The 18,904-nt window shown below is 37.2% G+C and overlaps 1 protein-coding gene across 1 annotated transcript in view; it reads left to right on the forward strand.

Annotated features, from left to right (window-relative positions):
- EYA3 (EYA transcriptional coactivator and phosphatase 3) overlaps positions 1–18,904 on the forward strand; it is a 130,432-nt gene that overhangs the window by 34,389 nt on the left and 77,139 nt on the right. Inside the window, exons 2-3 of the mRNA XM_017856334.1 lie at positions 2,265–2,365; positions 13,806–13,849. Coding sequence (XP_017711823.1) covers positions 2,333–2,365; positions 13,806–13,849 — 77 coding nt within the window. The 5' untranslated portion in view covers positions 2,265–2,332. The remainder of the gene's footprint in view (positions 1–2,264; positions 2,366–13,805; positions 13,850–18,904) is intronic.

Below are 18,904 nucleotides of genomic sequence, written 5' to 3' on the forward strand. Positions count from 1 at the left end.
CCTTTTGACCTGTAAATAGTATTATGTTCTCCTTTAATGTAATTCAGATTTCTAAAATGAATTAATTTTGTGTTTAAAACAAAATTAAACCACATTATTGAGTGTGTATACACACACACACACACACACATATATATATATATATATTTTTAAACAATTATTCTTACCTTCCTCCTATCAGAGATGAAATTTATAACCCTTCCCCCATGGTAGAGTGGATATCCCTTTTATCTCCCTTGCTGAAAATATATTAGAGATTGTAGTTTTATAGTCATGGCCTTCAATTAGGGAAAACATGTAATGTTGTAAGTTTTGTATGGATGAGAACTGGTCACACACACAAAAAATAAATTGGCCGGGCTTATACCTGTAATCCCAGCACTTTGGGAGACTGAGGCAGGCAGATCACCTGAGGTCAGGAGTTCAAGACCAGGCTGGCCAACATGGCAAAAACCCATCTCTATTGAAAATACAAAAATTAGCCGGGTCTGGTGGCGCGCCTGTAGTCCCAGCTGCTTGGGAGGCTGAGTCAGGAAAATTGCTTGAACCCGGGAGACGGAGGTTGCAGTGAGCCAAGATTGCACCACTGCACTCCAGCCTGGGTGACACAGCGAAACTCTATCTCAAAAAAAAAATAAAAATAAAAAAAGAAATTCAACAAATGAGGTATTGAAGGTATTCCATTTCCCTAATGATTTGGTCCTGTTTTGTTGTTTCTAATGGGATGAAATAATATATGTACATAATGTACATTTAGACAGTATAAAATGTAAAGGATTGTCCCTTGAAGAAAAGATATTTCAATTTGAAACTAAGACACAAACTAGTAAAACAAAAAATGTTTGATCTTTCATAGTTGTGAATCAGTTTTAAGTCACATTGATTGTGCTGTTCTAAGCTGAGCAAAACAAGTGCAGGGAAGATAGCTCCTATGAGCTTTACTTATTGCACTGTGTAATTCTGTATCGCTAGTTATCTGCGTCATGTAGCAGGAAAACTTAGCTTTTGAGGCTCTGTGTATGAGCTACACGTGAGTGCACTGAGTATCAAGTGCTTCTGACCTTTAAACTTTTTTCTTTTGATATTCTAAATTGGGGTAGGGAATAGAGCTGTGTTAGAGTTGGACAACTTTGCATCTAATTGTAACCTTATGTGTGTTTTCTCTCCTTTTCACATTCTGGAGTGTGGCTTACAATAAAGTTGTGTTGTATTGCAACATGATGGAGTAATAGAAGTAGAGTGGTGGTATACTGGCATAACAAATTTTTTGTTTTCTTGTTATTTGTCTATTTTCAGGACTTCTGTAATAAGATTATATATTTTAGCTTTGTATGTGAGTTAGGTACAGTGGTTGGTAGAAAAACTAAAAACAGCTGTGACTTTAATTAAATGTACAAGCAATCACATCTTTTGGGAGAAGTGCTGGTTTCACTTTTGTTAGACAGAAATGGAGTATTTCATTTTGTAATGTATGCAGCTTTCTAATTTTGTCTCTTTGTCTCCTGTCAGTAGGACATGGTAAGGTGGACTTAGAATCCTAGTTTTCCTTTTTTGTTTGAAAATCAGGACAGAAAAAGTAGGTTCTGAGAACATAAAGATTTTGCTTAAATAATTGACTGGGCAGTACAGTTAGTAGAAGCTCATTATTTCAGAATTAAATTAGGTCCTATCTTTGAATGATTATTTTCTTTAGTTCTAAAAGTCAAAGTTTCACTATACTTATTTTTATTATTGAGATGCAGAAGAATTGAGTTTTCCTTTAAATTGATGACATATAGACAGATAGTTGGTTGTAAATGCATTTAATTGATATTCTGGTTTGTCCTATTTAAAGTGATTCTGTGTGTCTGTGTTAACAGTTATGTAAATGCTCCACATTAAAGCAGGTTAGATGTTATCATAACTTGCTGACTTGCTAGGCCAGTCTCTATCATTTTTAATGTAACTCTAATCCTTAAAAAATATTTTATTATCTGCACATGGCTTTCATTGTAAGATGTTTAATGCATTAGGCACCATAGTAACCAGCAGAAGTGGTTCCACGTGTTGACTTTTGCAAGGTATTATAAAAGTCATTGTGTACACCTCTCTTGATTTGGTGTAGCATGTCATTTTTGAAGAGCCACGTGCAGGTTTGAGATTTTGTGATTGGAGCTCACGTAGAAAGCTTGGGGTAGCAAAATACTAAAAAATTATTATCTGATGGCCTCAATAGTAATACTTTAAGAGTATATAAAGCTTTGAATCCTCCTTTTTAAAAACAGATTGTGAAAACTGCTGAGAGAGACTTGTAATCCAGTCACGTAAGCATAATAAAGAAATATTGGTCCTCATGGAAGAAGAGCAAGATTTACCAGAGCAACCAGTAAGTATTTCCTTTAACAGTTTAAAGTTGATTATGGAAGAGCTAATCTTAAGGTATTTTAATTATTATTCAGTTATAGATTCCAAATTAGAAATAAAAAAAAGGAAAAGATTCCTTAATTGTTTCCTTTCAAGAAAACAATGTTGTATTTTCCAACTTAATTCTAAGGAGTCTAAGGAAAATTTAGCATTACAAAATGAATATTGTATTTAGAAATGTCGTTTAAAAAAATAAGTGGCTAGTGTTACAGTTTTTAGAAAATAAGACATCTCTTTACTGATCTGACAGTATATCACCATTTCTACCAGAAAATTTAGTTTTGTTTTTACCTAAATTTCCCTAAGAGAGTTAATTTTTTAAAAAGTAGTAGTGGTGAGGAAGGCATAATTTGACCACTAGCTAATTCTTGAAAACAGATAAAACCATAGAGACTATATTGAATTCTTAATTTCTTTTAAATATTTAACATAATAAAATAATTTTAAATGTCCCCAGATGATATGGGTTTATCTTCTTTTTGGTTTTTGGCCCTTAATATTTAAAAAACAAAAGCAATAGTGTCATTCTTTTAAGATGACTTTTATGCTAGAGGGTCTTTTCCTTTTGTCTTCAGTTTCTTTTTCTGAAGTTTGGTAAATACTGATTCAATTTGCTATCCTGAGTGAGCCTCTTGCATTTCATATTAAGAGAGGATACAGCATGGTACATGTTTACTTTATGAAAATTTAACCTAGAAAAATTTGAATTTTGAAAGCAAATAATAGGATATGTTTTCATGTTCTAGTTGTATTCTTTAGGTGTATTAGCTCCCATTTAAATGATGAAGTCCTTTAATATATTTTAATATTTTCTTTATATTGAGAAATGCATATTGATGATTGCTTTGTCATTATTATTTTAGCCCCTCAGTTGAGGTAAGTATAAAACTAGGAAGGCATTAGCAACTGGTAAAAAGACCTTTTGAAACATTTGAGATGTGATCCCCTATTCCTGGTGGGACTTTAATTATCAGGGAAATGGTAGGGTTAAAAATTATCTTGAGCAGTGTGTTTAGGATTTACACTTTTGGAACAGATAGCTGAACTGTAGATACTAAATGTACCAGGGGAAATTATGCCATTGCGTTTTGAATGTGGTAAGACAAAGGTCTAGTCATATTTTCAAAAGACTTATGTAAGTGTTGACATACTGTTGAAATACGGATATTGTTAGTTACTCCTTACCTATTTAAGGTAATGAGAATTGTGAGGCTGACCTGCTGACAATCATCTATCTCTTCTGCCCTCATTTCCTTGTAATTCTGTTGAACTTCTGTAACATGATGTGCAAAACCTGATTATTACTTCAAAGAAAGGTAAGAAATTGAAGCACTTTAAAACCAAAATTTCTGCTGACTATAAATGGTTGTCACAGGGCATTATTTCCTTATTGATTTGTGCCCAGATCTTAATATAAAAAGGTGATTGAGTGACGACATGGAGAGGTCAGTGCCATTGAAAGAAAAGTTGAGTGTTTACTCATAGTTCCCCTTGAAACAAGAGGCATAGCATGCCACATGGGGGAAGTACCACTGTTGGTCAGGAGGCAGAAAAAAGTGAGAGGAATGCACGGGCCACAGACTTATTGAGGTTTCCACAGGAAAAGCAAGGTAGGCAGGGTAAACAGCTTAGGGTTGACTGTTTGAATAATTTTGTCAGGCTTTGTGGCCTATGGGCTGTCCCTGGTTATCTGGTGGTACTTTATCCTGGATTGATTTATGATTTAGGGCAGGAAAAATAGGGGCTTAGTGTGTGAGTTAGATAAAGGAGGTGGTTCAGAGTATGGGCACCAGATCTCAGGGGAGATAGAATACAACTTTGGTCTTGAGTTTGGCTCTGTGATTAATGGACGTCAAACAGACAAATACAGAATCTAAAAACACGACACTTATTAATGTTTAAAATAGAACAGAAAGAGTAATGACACACTTTGAGGTAAAAAAACAACTTTTCACAGGCTGTAGTGGAGATGTAAAATATGAGTGGAAAGAATGGTCCCATCCCAAGTTGATGATAAATAAAGCCAGTATTTTTAACCCTGGAGATGTTACTGATGGTCATTATGATTGAAGTTATTTTAATCCCATTGTCTCTTCTTGACTTTTCCTTATTGAATTATCCCTTCTCTTATTTCTCCACTAATTGCTTGCTCTACCTCAAGATTTTGTTCAGATCGGCTGGGCACAGTGACTCATGCCTGTAATCCCAGCACTTTGGGTGGCGGAGGTGGGTGGATCACTTGAGGCCAGGAATTTGAGACCAGCCTGGCCAACATGGGGAGACCCCATCTCTACTAAAAATACAAAAATTAGCCAGGTGTGGTGGCGCATGCCTGTAATCCCAGCTATTTGGGAAGCTGAGGCAGGAGAATTGCTTGAACCCAGGAGATGGAGGTTATAGTGAGCCGAGATTGTGCCAGTGCACTCCAGCCTGGACAACAGAGTGAGTGAGGCTCCATCTCAAAAAAAAAAACAAAAAAAAAAGATTTTGTTTAGATAGCTCACAATGCAGTAAATTTTGACTTCAGATTCTTTCACTTTCCCTTTATTGCTTATCAATCCTCAACTGAATTGTAAATAACTGTGTTATATTACTATAAATCACCTTCCAAAAATGCAAGAATCTCATCCACAGATGAAGGGATCCTTTTGACTGATTATTGTACAGCCTCTACTTGGAGAATAGAGTATATATAAAGAACAGCAGTGGATTGAGAATAAGAAATACTTCATGCTACAGTTTACACACTGAGAGTCCCTGAAGAAGTAACATTATCACCCTTTGATACCTTAATTAAAAATCTTATTCTTTCCAGCTTTCTGTCATATACTTTACCTATTTATAGCCTAAATCTTTAAGCTATCAATAAAAATGTTGAGTGTTCTTAGAAAAAATAGCTCCAGGTGATTGTCATATCCTTTCTAGGTGTCTACAGAGGTCTGTTCAATAATCTGTTTTAGAACACTGTCATCAAATCAGCATTGAATTAGCACTAGTTTATAGTTTCCAGCACCTAATTCCTCTCTGCCATCACCTTTAAATTAAAACAAACAAACCAAGTAGTGAAACATTTCGTTTTGTTTTGTTTTGTTTGAGACAGACTGTCGCCCAGACTGGAGTGCAGTGGTGCCATCTTGGCTCAATGCAGCCTCTGCCTCCCAGGCTGAAGCAATCCTCCCACCTCAGCCTCCCAAGTAGCGGGGACTACCAGCACACCCAACAAATTTTTTTGTATTTTTAGTAGACACGGGGTTTTGCCCTGTTGCCCAGGCTGGTCTTGAACTCCTGGACTCAAACCCTGTTTCAAGGACCTCTCTAATTCTCTGTGATTTTTCAGAGATGGTAAACACTGGTTTAGCAATCATGTTGGTAAGTTACAGGTCTATGGGATAAAGCTTCTATGAGTCTGGAGGGTTCGAACTTATTTAAAATAATTGAGGTGCTTGCTTATAAATATGGGAATAAACTCTTTTTGAAAAATTTAGGTATGCTATCATTTACAGTTTGTAGATTACTCTTCTTGATAGAGAAGACAAAAAGATTTTTTGCCTCCATCACAAGTCACACCTGACATGCAGTGGTAGAATAGGAAGTTGTCGCTGCTGTAAATATTTACCTCTCTAATAATTTGGAATGCTTACGTCCCTCTCTAGGTCCTGCTTTCCTTATGTTAAGTTCTTGAAGTCAAATTAATAATTAGATAGCTATTAGTAAGCACGGTCAATGAAAATAGTATTAAATTGTTTTTTGTGTGAAATTTCATCTAGGTTGTGATCAAATCCTTTACCCCCTAGGATATGGAATATAACTTTTTAGTAAACAGAACAATGTCCTTCTCTTTGCTGAACAGTGTTGGATAAATCTTGACATAAACATCCTTTTTATACTCTCCATGAAGACTTACCCGACCATTGTATTTATTATTGCCAAGATTACAACTTACCTAGCACTAGTATACTTTTGCCTCTTGTTTAAACCTTCAGAGTCATTACTTGTAAGTCATCACAGAGTAATTTCAGAATGACATTTGAGATGCTTAATACAATTTTCTTAACTAGAGAGTCCTATTTCTTAAGCCTGTCTTGAAATTTCTGGGATTCAACTTTGTTCTTGCTGTCTATGGTAATAACACTAAAATTTAACAATTACATAGCACTTCGTTTTTCATAAGCAGCTCACTCTTTTCCTCTTTAAATTTCATCTTTACATATTATGTTAACAGTACACATCCTTAAGTTTTATTCAACCAGCATCCTTGTACTGTTAGTCCTGCTGTTTCCTGCTGTTGGAACATGAGCCCTGTGAAGTAGGTAGTTGTATCTTTTTTTTACAGATGAAGAAACAGATACAGAGAAGACATGCAGTGAATTAACTGTCAGAACTTAGCCTGGAGCCTGTATATTCTGAGTTTGTATACTGGGTTTTTTGTTTCCTTGCTGTGTTATATTTAAAGTGTGATTATACATTGTAGCAGAAGCAAAAATAGAACCCTGATTTATGAATTTGCCAGTGCTTCTTTCTTTGTGTTATCATTAGCCATTATATGCCCATAGGATTACGTCATTTTTTAAGATACCAGCTTTATTGATATGTCATTTACATATCCTACAATTCACCCTTTTAGCGTATACAGTGCAGTAGTTTTTAGTCTATTCCAAAATAGTTTTGTAACCATTACCAGAATAAATTTTAGGGCATCTTCCTTTTTTCTTTCTTTTTTCTTTTTTTCTTTTTTTTTTTTTTTGAGACAGGGTCTTATTTTGTCACCCAGACTGGAGTACAGTGGCACAATCGTGGCTCACTGCATCCTTGAACTCCTGGGCTCAAACAATCCTCCCATCTCAGCCTCCTGAGTACCTAGGATTATAGGTGTGAGCCACTACACCCAACTGTTTTTTAAATTTTTTGTCGAGATGGGGTCTTGCTCTGTTGCCCAGCTGGTCTCAGACTCCTGACCTTAAGTGATCCTCCGACCTTGGCTTTCCAAAAGTGCTGAGATTATAGAGGTGAGCCACCATGCCCAGGCAGAACATTTTCCTCACTCCAAAAAGAAACTCCATACCCATTAGCAGTCATCCCCCAGTTTATCTTCCACAGCTGTAGGCAACCATTACTTTACTTTGTGTCTATAGATTTACCAATATGTAGATATTTCATATAAATTGAATTCTACAAGTCAGGCATGGTGGCTCACACTTGTAATCCCAGCTCTTTGGGAGGCTGAAGCAAGTGGATCCGTTGAACTCAGGAATTTGAGACCAGCCTAGACAACATGGTGAAACCCCATCTGTCCAAAAACAATACAGAAAAATTAGCCAGGTGTGGTGGTGCATGCCTGTAGTCCCAGCTACTCAGGAGGGTGAGGTGGAAGGATCGCTTGAGCCGGGGAGGTTGAGACTGCAGTGAGCCGAAATCAAGACAGTGCACTCCAGCCTGGGCGACAGAGTGAAACCCTGTCTCCAAAACAAAACAAACAAAAAATTGGAGTTATACAAACCATGGTCCTTTGTGACTGGTTTGTTTTACTTAATGTAATGTTTTTAAAGTTCATCCATGTTACAACGTGTATCAGTACTTAATTCCCTTTTATTGCCCCGTATTTCATTACATAGATATACTACTACATTTTATTGATCTGTTAATCAGTTGATAGACACTGGGGTTGTTTCTACTTTTTTGCTGTTATGAACATTCATATAAAAGTTTTGTGGGGACATTTATATAGTGAGGAGTGGAATTGCCGAGTCATATGATAACTCTTTGACCTTTTGAGGAACTGCAAGATTGTTTTTCAAAGCAGCTGCACTATTTTACATTTCCACCAGCAGTGTAGTGAGAGTTCCAGTTTCTGCACGTCCTTGTCAACACTTGTTACTGTTCAGCTTTTTTGTTATAGTCATCTGGGTGGAAGTAGCATCTCAGTGTAGTTTTGATTTGCATTTCTCTTATGACTAATAATGTTGAGCACCTTTTCATATGCTTATTGGTCGTTTGTACATCTTTGAAGAAATGTCTATTCAGATCTTTTGCCTATTTCTAAATTGAGTTATCTTCTTTATGTATTCTGGTCCCTTATATATTCTAGTCCCTTATGAGACATATGATCTGCAAAATTTTTCTTCCATTCTGTGGGTTATCATTTTCTTGATACTGTTCTTTGAAGTGTAAAAGGTTTTTTTGTTTAAGACAGAGTCTCACTCTGTCGCCCAGGCAGGAGTGCAGTAGCGCAATCATGGCTCACTGTAGCCTTGACCTCCCAGGCTCAAGTGATCCTTCCACCTCAGCCTCCTGGGTAGCTGAGACTACAAGTGCATGCTGCCAAACCTAGCTAATTTTTTTGTACTTTTGTGGAGATGGGGTTTTACTATGTTTCCCAAGCTGGTCTCGAACTCCTGGACTCAAGTGATCTGTCTACCTCTGCCTCCCAAAGTGCGTAAGCCACCATGCCCAGCTGAAGCATAAAAGTTTTTCATTCTAATGAAATCATTTTTATTTTTTCTTTTGTTTATCATATCTAATAAATTGTTTAATCCAGGTCGTGAAGATTTTTATTTGTGTATATATATGTGTGTGTATGTGTGTGTGTGTGTGTGTGTGTGTGTGTATATATATATATATTTTTTTTTGAGATGGAGTCTCACTCTGTCGCCCAGGCTGGAGTGCAGTGTTGTAATCTCAGCTCACTGCAACCTCCACCTCCCAGGTTCAAGCAGTTACCTACCTCAGCCTCCCGAGTAGCTGGGATCACAGGCGCCCGCCATCACACCTGGCTAATTTTTGTGTTTTTAGTAGAGACGGGGTTTCACCCTCTTGGCCAGTCTGGTCTTGAACTCCTGACCTCATGATCCACCTGCCTCAGTCCCCCAAAGTGTTGGGATTACAGGTGTGAGCCACTGCCTCCAGCCTATATTTTTACAAGCGATGAGAGCATCCATATTCTCCTAAGAATTTTATTGCTTTAGCTTTTACATTTAGTGCTTTGATCCATTTTGAGTTTATTTTTGCTTGTGGCTTGAGGTACAAGTTCAACTTTATTTGTTGAATTGTCGTGGCACTTTTGTTGAAAATAATTTGACTGTAAATGTGATACCCTTGTTGAAAATCAGTTGACCCAATAAATGTAGAGGTCTATTTCAGGACTCTTAATTCTGTTCTAGTGATCCATATATCCATCCTAATGCCAGTACCACACCGTCTTGATTACTCTAGCTTTATAGTAAGTTTTGAAATTGAAAAATGGGGCCGGGCACACTGGCTCACGCCTGTAATCCCAGCAATTTGGGAGGCCAACGTGGGCGGATCACCTGAGGTCTGAGACCTGCCTGGCCAACATGGTGAAACCCCATCTCCATTAAACGTACAAAAAAATTAGCCAGACATGGTGGCACGCACCTGTGGTCTCAGCTACTTGGGAGGCCAAGGCATGAGAAATGCTTGAACCCAGGAGGCGGAGGTTGCAGTGAGCCAAGATCCCGCCACTGCACTCCAGCCTGGGTGACAGAGTGAGACTCTTGTCTTGAAAATAAAAGGAAAAGAAATGGAAAATGTGAGTCCTTTAACTTTGTTCTTTTTTTTTTTTTTTCAAGATTGTTTTAGCTATTCTGGGTCACTTTCATTTCCATATGAAATTTAGGATCAGTCTGTGAATTTCTTGAATGCAGCCAGCTGGGATTTTGATTGGATTGACTGTAGACCAATTTGGGGAGTATTACCATCTTTACAAGATGAATTCTTCTGTCCCTGGATGTGGGATGATTGGCATTTATTTAATTCTTAAATTTCTTTTAACATGTACTTTTTCTTCTATTAGGTTTATTCCTAAGTGTTTTTTTTTTTTTTAAGACGAAGTCTCGCCTTGTCACCCAGGCTGGAGTGCAGTGGCTCAATCTCAGCTCACTGCAACCTCTACCTTCCAGGTTCAGGCGATTCTCCTGCCTCAGCCTCCTGAGTAGCTGCGATTGCAGGTGTGCAGCACCACACTCAGCTAATTTTTGTATTTTTAGTAGAGACAGTGTTTCACCATGTTGGCCAGCCTGGTCTTGGACTCCCGACCTCAGGTCATCCACCTGCCTCGAACTCCCAAAGTGCTGGGATTACAAGTGTGAGCCTCTAGACCCGGCCATATTCCTACGTATTTTATTCCTTTTGATGCTATTGTGAATGGATTTTCTTTTTCATTTTTGAATTGTTCATTGCAAGTTATATAGAAATATAATTGATTTTTGTATGTTTGTCTTGTATTTTGCTGCCTTGCTGAACTTGTTTATCAGTTCTAGTGGTTTCTTAATGGATTCGTTAGGATTTCTGTATACAAAATCATGTCATATAAAAAGAGATTCAGATTTTTTCACTTTTAACCCTACCAGAGCTTTTTCAGCTTTATTGCTTTCTTACTCACTGGCAGCTTGTATTACTGTCCTCCTACTACTGTCCTGATATGGCCCTAATTCCTTGGATACCAGTTGCCTGTATGATCTATACTGGTTTTGTTAATGAAAATTGTTGCCTATAGGACCGGTTGCTACTTGAATCTTTGCTTACTTTGCTGTGTAGTTTTCAGTATTCATTATTGCAAGTACTCTGTTACTCTGTAAACTCTCCAGAAAATTGTTGCTCAATCTTTGCTATTTCTCTTAAGAACTAGGAATCATTTTCTGTCAGTTTCTGGCTTGTGTTGTTTGAACCCACACTTCTATAATTGAGTAAAATCTGTCTGTCTTTAGTAAATTTACTTGCCTGTACTGCCTGGTTAGTACATGCTTCCTATCCCTGCCTTAGAGGGGGACATAATTGCTCAAATCAAGACAAACAATGGGCCATATGAGGTTAAAAAAAAAAAAAAAGTTGTAACACCTTTTCCTTCTCCAGACTTTTCTGCTTGGTAGATACGACTTTAGATACATTTTCTCCCTTTCTATTTATGAATATGTACTCTGCACTGGGTTGGCACTGAAAAAAATTAAAAGTGAAGGGGTGTAAAGAAGCATAGTTCTTCCTTGAAAGTAAATACATTTTTGGCCAGGCGCAGTGGCTCATGCCTATAATCCGAGCACTTTGGGAGACCAAGGTGGGCGGATCACTTGAGGCCGGGAGTTCAAAACCATCCTGGCCAACATGGCGAAAACCCGTCTCTACTAAAAATAGAAAAGTTAGCAAAATTAGCTGGGCATGGTGGTGTGCACCTGTGGTCCCTGCTACTCGAGAGGCTGAGGCACAAGAACTGCTTGAACCCAGGAGGCAGAGGTTGCAGTGAGCCGAGATTATGCCATGGCACTCCAGCATGGGTGACAGAATGAGACCTTGTCTCAAAATAAAATAAAATAATAATAATAATAATAAGTAAATTTAAAAATGTTGCTCCAGGACCTTTTTTATTTTTTTCCTTTTTTCTTTTGGAGGTGATAAGCTAAATTTGTTGCTCTGTACCTCTAATAAATGAAGACTATGATAAATTAGACTCCTCAGTGCTCTAATTTCCTCTGTTTAAATTACCGTTTGAAGAGTATAGACTGTTTCAGTTACTCAGCCAACCAGCTCATAATTACATTTCTTTGATAGCAAAGAGTCTTTAGATGAGCTAAGCATAAATTCATCTCCACTATTGGAAGAGTACATTATTATCTGACCATATGTAGCTACTATCATCTTTAGGTAGGAAGGGCAGAATATTTTACAAAAAGAGGCTATATTTTGTCATTTGTGAAATTATGGCAGGCAGATAAACTAGATAGTTGAATTTTTCTTGTCTTTAGCCTTATAGTTTCCAGGCAAAACACTATTTTCCTATATTATCTAGGTCAGAACATATTTCCCTCCCCTCTTTCAGTGAGATTGTCATATACATTGGTAATACAGTTAGATTTTTTTTTTTTTTTTGAGATGGAGTCTCGCTCTGTGACCCAGGCTGGAGTGCAGTGGTGCAATCTCGACTCACTGCAAGCTCCGTCTCCCGGGTTCATGCCATTCTCCTGCCTCAGCCTCCCGTGTAGCTGGGACTACAGGCGCCCGCCATTGCACCCGGCTAATTTTTTGTATTTTTAGTAGAGACGAGGTTTCACCGTGTTAGCCAGGATGGTCTCGATCTCCTGACCTCGCGATCCGCCCGTCTCAGCCTCCCAAAGTGCTGGGATTACAGGCGTAAGCCACCGCGCCCGACCTACAGTTTGATTTTTTTGTCACAGTCTGCATACTATCCTGGAATCCGTCAACCTCCTGGTTGTTTTATGGTGTCTTTTATCATATAGAAGTTTAAGATTTTTGTGTAATCATATCTATTTTCTCTTTTATGGCTTTTGGATTTAATGTCATGCTTAATCAGGATTTACCCACCTCAAGGTTTTGTTTTTTGGTTTTGCTTCAAATGCTTTAATGTAATTTTTGTTTTAAATTTAGAAATGTTTTTTTAAATTGCCTTTGTTTCTTTATTTTCTCCTTTTTGGTACCTATGAAAATTAAGAGAACATTGAATGGAACACATTTTCACATGCCGTAAGCAAGGAACCAAGAATGTTTGGTTTTATTTATTTCATGGTTGTGTATTCTCATGAGGAGTATATGGCCATGAGAAATTTTATGGAGCTTGCATTTATTATTTATCTTGTCTGAAATATTCAATGTAATATTAAATATCTATGATTCCACCTGATACGTTTGCTTCAGATTATCTAGGAGAGTTTCTGCCTTCTTCTATTAGCTTGAAATACTTTTAAATATTTGTGGTTTGAATGGCTAAGCATATTAGACATGTTTCTACTACAGCCCATTCTGACCAGAGAGCTCTAAAATCAGATTCTCTGTAACATGAAAACAGAAAAATCCATTAGTATTAACCATTGATCTTTCATTTGTGGATTCTTACACTGTTTCAATGGAAGTGACTTCTACCCAGAAGGAAATAGAAAATGTGAAAAATGAAAAAAAAAAATACAGGGTTAACAGTATTTTCTAAATTACTGGTAACTTGATAATAATTCATATTAATTTTGACACTAAACTAACTTAAGTATAAAGCCATTTTTGTTAAATAAATGAGTAGATGATACTTAGATTGCCATCTTCACTGTTTGTTTAAATGTAATTTGCCTGTTACAGTATAAAACCAAATAGTTTGTATCAAAGCTTGGATACTTTATCCTAGTAAACATTCTGTCTACCTTGAGTAAAAATTCTGGTAAGCAGTTTTTTTTTTAAATCAGAAGAACACTTTTTTCATTAAAAAGAAGAACTCCATTTAAAAAACAAACTTCATTTCTAGCTCTAAAATATAACAAGGGTTAATTAAATCTAAACTAAACAAAATTAAACAGTTACCCTGTTAATAGTTAATAGCCTGTTCTTTGAGTAGCTAAATGATTTAAAAAATAGATCAGTACATTGATACCTTTGTATGTTTATTTTTGCAGGTGAAAAAAGCCAAGATGCAGGAATCAGGAGAGCAAACTATAAGGTATGTAAAGTTTGCTTTCTTTTTAATGAACTACTCATAGGGTTTTTTTTTTCTTCATATGCTGATTAGTGTATGGGCATGCTTCGCCCTCTTTTTGGTTCTTACCATCAGCTGTTACATTTTGAAGCTATTCGATTTAAGATTAAAATTTCTTTTCCAAATAGTTTTTTCCTGAAACATGTGCACTGATTTTTTTCTTATGCGTTTGTTATTTATTCCACAATATGTACCAAACTCATGTTGTATATTAGGCACTGTACTACATAGAGGAGACTCAATGGTAAAGATGAAAAGCACCATATTCTTCAGTCAAACGTACAGTATACAGAATAGGAAGCATAAGCAAAATAAATAAAGTCCAAGTGGTTTGGTATTAATTACCAGATGGTTATGAAATGACTTAGTCATTAACCCCACTCCTCTTATAGAAAAGAGGCAGCTTGTTTGCACCTCACAGTTTGGCTTCCTCATACCATGGTTTTCAGTTTTCCACAGTTCTTATCTTCTTTCGTTTGTGCACCAACCATATGAGCCAGTAACTGCATCACCTCTACCACATTAATTTCAAGAATCCTACACTTTTACCTCCACACACTATCATCCCAGCTCATTTATTCTAGAACTGCCATGCTAGCCATATGATGTCTTAAACCATCAAGTAAATGATCTGTCATATTTTCACCATCACCCCTTAAAAAAGAACTTTAGTTTCTTCCTTATAAGAAACTTGACCAGGCTCAGTGGCTCACACCTGTAATCCCAGCATTTTGGGAGGCCGATGAGGCCAGGAGATCGAGACCAGCCTGGCCAACACAGCGGAACCTTGTCTCTACTAAAAATACAAAAATTAGCTGGGCATGGTGGCTCAAGCCTATAATCCCAGCTACTTAGGAGCCTGAGGCAGAATAGCTTGAACCCATGAGGCGGAGGTTACAGTGAGCTAAGAATGTGCCACTGCACTCCAGCCTGTGCGACAGAGAAAGACTCTGTCTCAAAAAAAAAAAAAAGAAACTTAACTGTCCAGTTGTGGGGGCTCCACTTTTGGAGGTCCAGGTGGGCAGATTGCTTGAGTTCAGTAGTTTGAGACCAGCCTGGGCAACTTAGCAAGACCCCATCTCTATAAAAAACACAAAAAAATTTCCAGGAATTGTGGTGCACACCTTTAGTCCCAGCTACTCGGGGCTGAGGCAGGAGGATTGCTTGAGCCCAGGGGCCAAAAGTTGTGGTGAGTCAAGACTGCGCCACTGAACTCCATCCTGGGTTGGTGGCAGAGCAAGACACTATCTCATTTAAATAAAAAGAAAAGAAAGAAAAAGAAACTTAACTATAGGATCTATTGTAATTAGTTCCTTACAAACATTTGTAACTTCCTCACTTTTTTCTGTCATACTTGCCTAGCAAAACCACAACCCTGATTAAACCCAACTATCCACCTATTCTATACTTATTCCCAATCACTCATACATTGTGAGAGAAAAACACAAAATTGTGCAAACTATTCTTAGTTTCTATTCATGATTAGATCTAAAACAGGCACTTAAACCCCCTTCCTGGTATGTCTGATTTCCCAACCTCTAAAATCATCTTAATTCCTTTATTCCCTCCCTCCTTGCCCCCTGCCTTCTCCCCTTTCCCTTCTTTTCCTGCTATTTTCATTCACTCAGGTGTGGATCTTGCTCCCTAGTTCAAAGAGATTAGGAACATCTCCCTTCTCTGTCACCAAATCTGCCTACTTAATCTGCTTCTCTTGGATATTGTTTCTCTTTCCTCTGAAATTCCTTTGCTCTTATCTAAGGCTAACGTCTCCAGTTGTTTGAAAGAACCCATCACCTTCATCTCTTCCTGCAATTATCTCTTCTTTTACCTTCAGCAATTTTTTACTATGATAAAATACACACAATATACAATTTACCATTTTAAGTGTACAATTTAGTGGCACTAAGTACAATCACTTTGTCTTGCAACCATCACTACCATTCATCTCTAGAACTTTATTCATCTTTCCAAACTGAAATTCCATGTTCACTAAACAATATTCTTCATTCCCCCATCTCCAGCCCGCTTTCTGTCTGTATGATTGTGACTACTCTAAGTACCTCACAGAAATGGAATCATACAGTATTTGTCTTTTTGTGATTCATCATGATGTCTTTAAGGTTTATCCATTTGTAGCATGTTACAGAATTTCCTCTTTTTAAGGCTCAATAATATTCCATTGTATGTCTGTTCCGCATTTTGTTTATCCATTATCTGTTGTTTGTGTCGTTAATAATTCTGTTGAATGAGAAGGAGGTATTTGTCATGCCACTTTATGGACTTGTATGTTGTTGGGTTCTTTTGGTCATTTTATTTTAGAACAATTTTTTTTCATGGTGTATTCATTGTTAAGCAAAATTAACAATGAATACAAAGCAAAATTTATGTTTATATGACTTTGAAAATAATTATATTTTGAGGCGGTATGTCATTTCTCTAAGGATAATAATTTAAATATTTAACAAGTTAATTCACTGTCTTGGTGCTGTTGTTTCTATTTATTCTCTAGATGCTCATTTGAGTACGTAGGGGATGTTGCTATAACATAATATTCTAGGACCACTGGATTTTAGGAACTGGTCCAATGTATACTGAATCATAGAAATATCACCAGCTTCTAAGATACAGGATCTAGAAATAGTCTTCAGCAGTGGGTATAACAGTGAACCCCAGACTTAACCAGGTACATGTAGAAGTCAAACTAGTTATTGATGTCTGAAATGTGAAGTTTTGGTTCAGTTTTATGCCCTTCCCCTGGGAATTCTATGTAAGTAGGTGTGAGATGGGGTCCAGAAGTCTGTATTTTTATTAACTATTAGGTAATTATAATAAATCACCCAGTTTGGGAAACTGACACAACTACTCCATATAATTTCTTGCCCTTACCCTTCAATTTCCATAATCACATCTTAAGTTCTATTCCAAAAATATAAACATTAAGTTCTATTCCAAAATATAAACATTTGAGTAACAAGATAAAATGAAACTTATTTGGGGATTTAGGTTTAAAATTAATTACAAATGAGGAAAAATTATTTGAACATTCAAAATATACCATTAAAGCTGGACACTGTGGCTCACATCTGTAATTCCAGCACTTTGGGATGCTGAGGTGGGCGGATTGCTTGAGACCAGGAGTTTGAGACCAGCCTGGGCAATATGGTGAAACCCTATCTCTACAAAAATTGCAAAATTTAGCTGGACATGGTGGCACATGCCTGTAGTCCCAGCTACTCGGGAGGATGAAGTAGGAAGATCACTTGAGCCCGGGAGGTCAAAGCTGCAGTGAGCCATGATGGAGCCACTGCACTCCATCCTGGGTGACAGAGTGAGACCCTGTCTCAAACAAAACAAAAACCAACCAAACAAAAAATATATACAATTTTTAAGAAAACCCTTAGGCTTGAATATTAGAAGTCAGTTTCAGAAATAATAAGAGAACTTTATAAATTTTGATGCTATGTATTTTTTATATAAGTAACATTTCTTTTTGCAATTTTGCTGTGTAGAAACTACTTTTACCTTTGATTAGTCAGCATTATCTTTCCAGATATATAGAGCCTCTGGTACAATGTCTTCCACCTCTCCCTAGAGTGTAGAAGAACAAAGCAGGTTTCTTTCTAGGGTGCATGAATGTAGGAATGATGCCTGGGCTTTGAAGAAGTTTTAATATAATAACAGTTACAGTTAAAGTGTGCTTACTATGTTCTAGCTTTGCTCTAAACATTAACTTAATAGTCCTCATAACAGCCCTATTAAATAGGTTTCATTTTTATTCTCGTTGACGGATGTAGAAAGGGGGGACAGATAAGTTCAGTGACTTGTCCAAGGTCATAGAGCTAGTTATTGGCAGAGTAGAATATGAACTTGCACAGTCTGACTCTAGAATCAACACTCATAACCACTGTGCTATAATGGGAGATAATAACTGAAGAATGAAAAGTAAAGTAGATGGAAAAGGGAGAACATTGTGAAGAATTAAAGTTAGAACAATCTTCATTCCAGAATTTCTGTGAAATCTCTCCAGCATTAAACTATCTGACATAATGACTTGCCCTCCCAGTTTATGTGACTTATCATTCGCAATTTCTCTTAATTTTCCTTATAAGTTTAAAAAAAAAAAAAGATGTTGCTTAGTCCTGGCTATAATAACAAATAGAAAATGAGGTGTTTGTGTTTTATTTAACTAGGAGAGAAGAGAAATATGGTAGAATGAATCTTAAGGGTTTAGAACCCCCACTTGGAAACAAACGTATAATTTTTGTTTGTTTCATTTTTGAGACAGAGTCTCGCTGTGTCACCTAGGCAGCAGTGCAGTAGCGCCGTCTCCAATCACTACAACTTCTGCCTCCCGGGTTCAGGTGATTCTCAGGGCTCAACCTCCCGAGTAGCTAGGACTACAGGCGTGCACCACAACGCCTGGTTTTTAGTAGAGACGGGGTTTTACCATGTTGGCCAGGCTGGTCTCAAACTCCTAATCTCAAGTGATCCACCTGCCTCGGCTTCCCAAAGTGCTGGGATTACAGGAGTGAGCCACTGCACCTGGCCCAAACATGTAATTTGAAAACACTTCTCATATGATTATGGTTTGTAGCTGATGGGGAGCCGTTGTCTGAAATCAAACGTCTCCCTACCTTCCTGTGGTACTTCGGGAGCAAGGTAACAGAGCACTGTTGCACAGAATGGTGACTGTCATAAATAATATAGCATTGTATATTTCAAAATTGCTAAAAGCATAGAATTTAAGTGTTTTTATGTACTTTTTTTTCACAAAAAAGTGAAAGGTGTTTTATATATCAAAAATCACATTGTACCCCATAAACATATAATATGTACAATTTTAAAAGTGACAGAGCAATGTTTTACCATATGGTGTTAAAGAAAAATCTGACGTGCCAGTGACTTAGCTGGAATTTCTGAATTATATAAAAACTGAAGGGATCTAGAGATATAAGAAAGAACAGTAGGTCGGGTGTGGTGGCTCACGCCTGTAATCCCAGCACTTTGGGAGGCTGAGGT

The sequence above is a fragment of the Rhinopithecus bieti genome, unplaced genomic scaffold, assembly GCF_001698545.2.
Source record: "Rhinopithecus bieti isolate Rb0 unplaced genomic scaffold, ASM169854v2 scaffold_41082, whole genome shotgun sequence".
Lineage (NCBI taxonomy): Eukaryota > Metazoa > Chordata > Mammalia > Primates > Cercopithecidae > Rhinopithecus > Rhinopithecus bieti.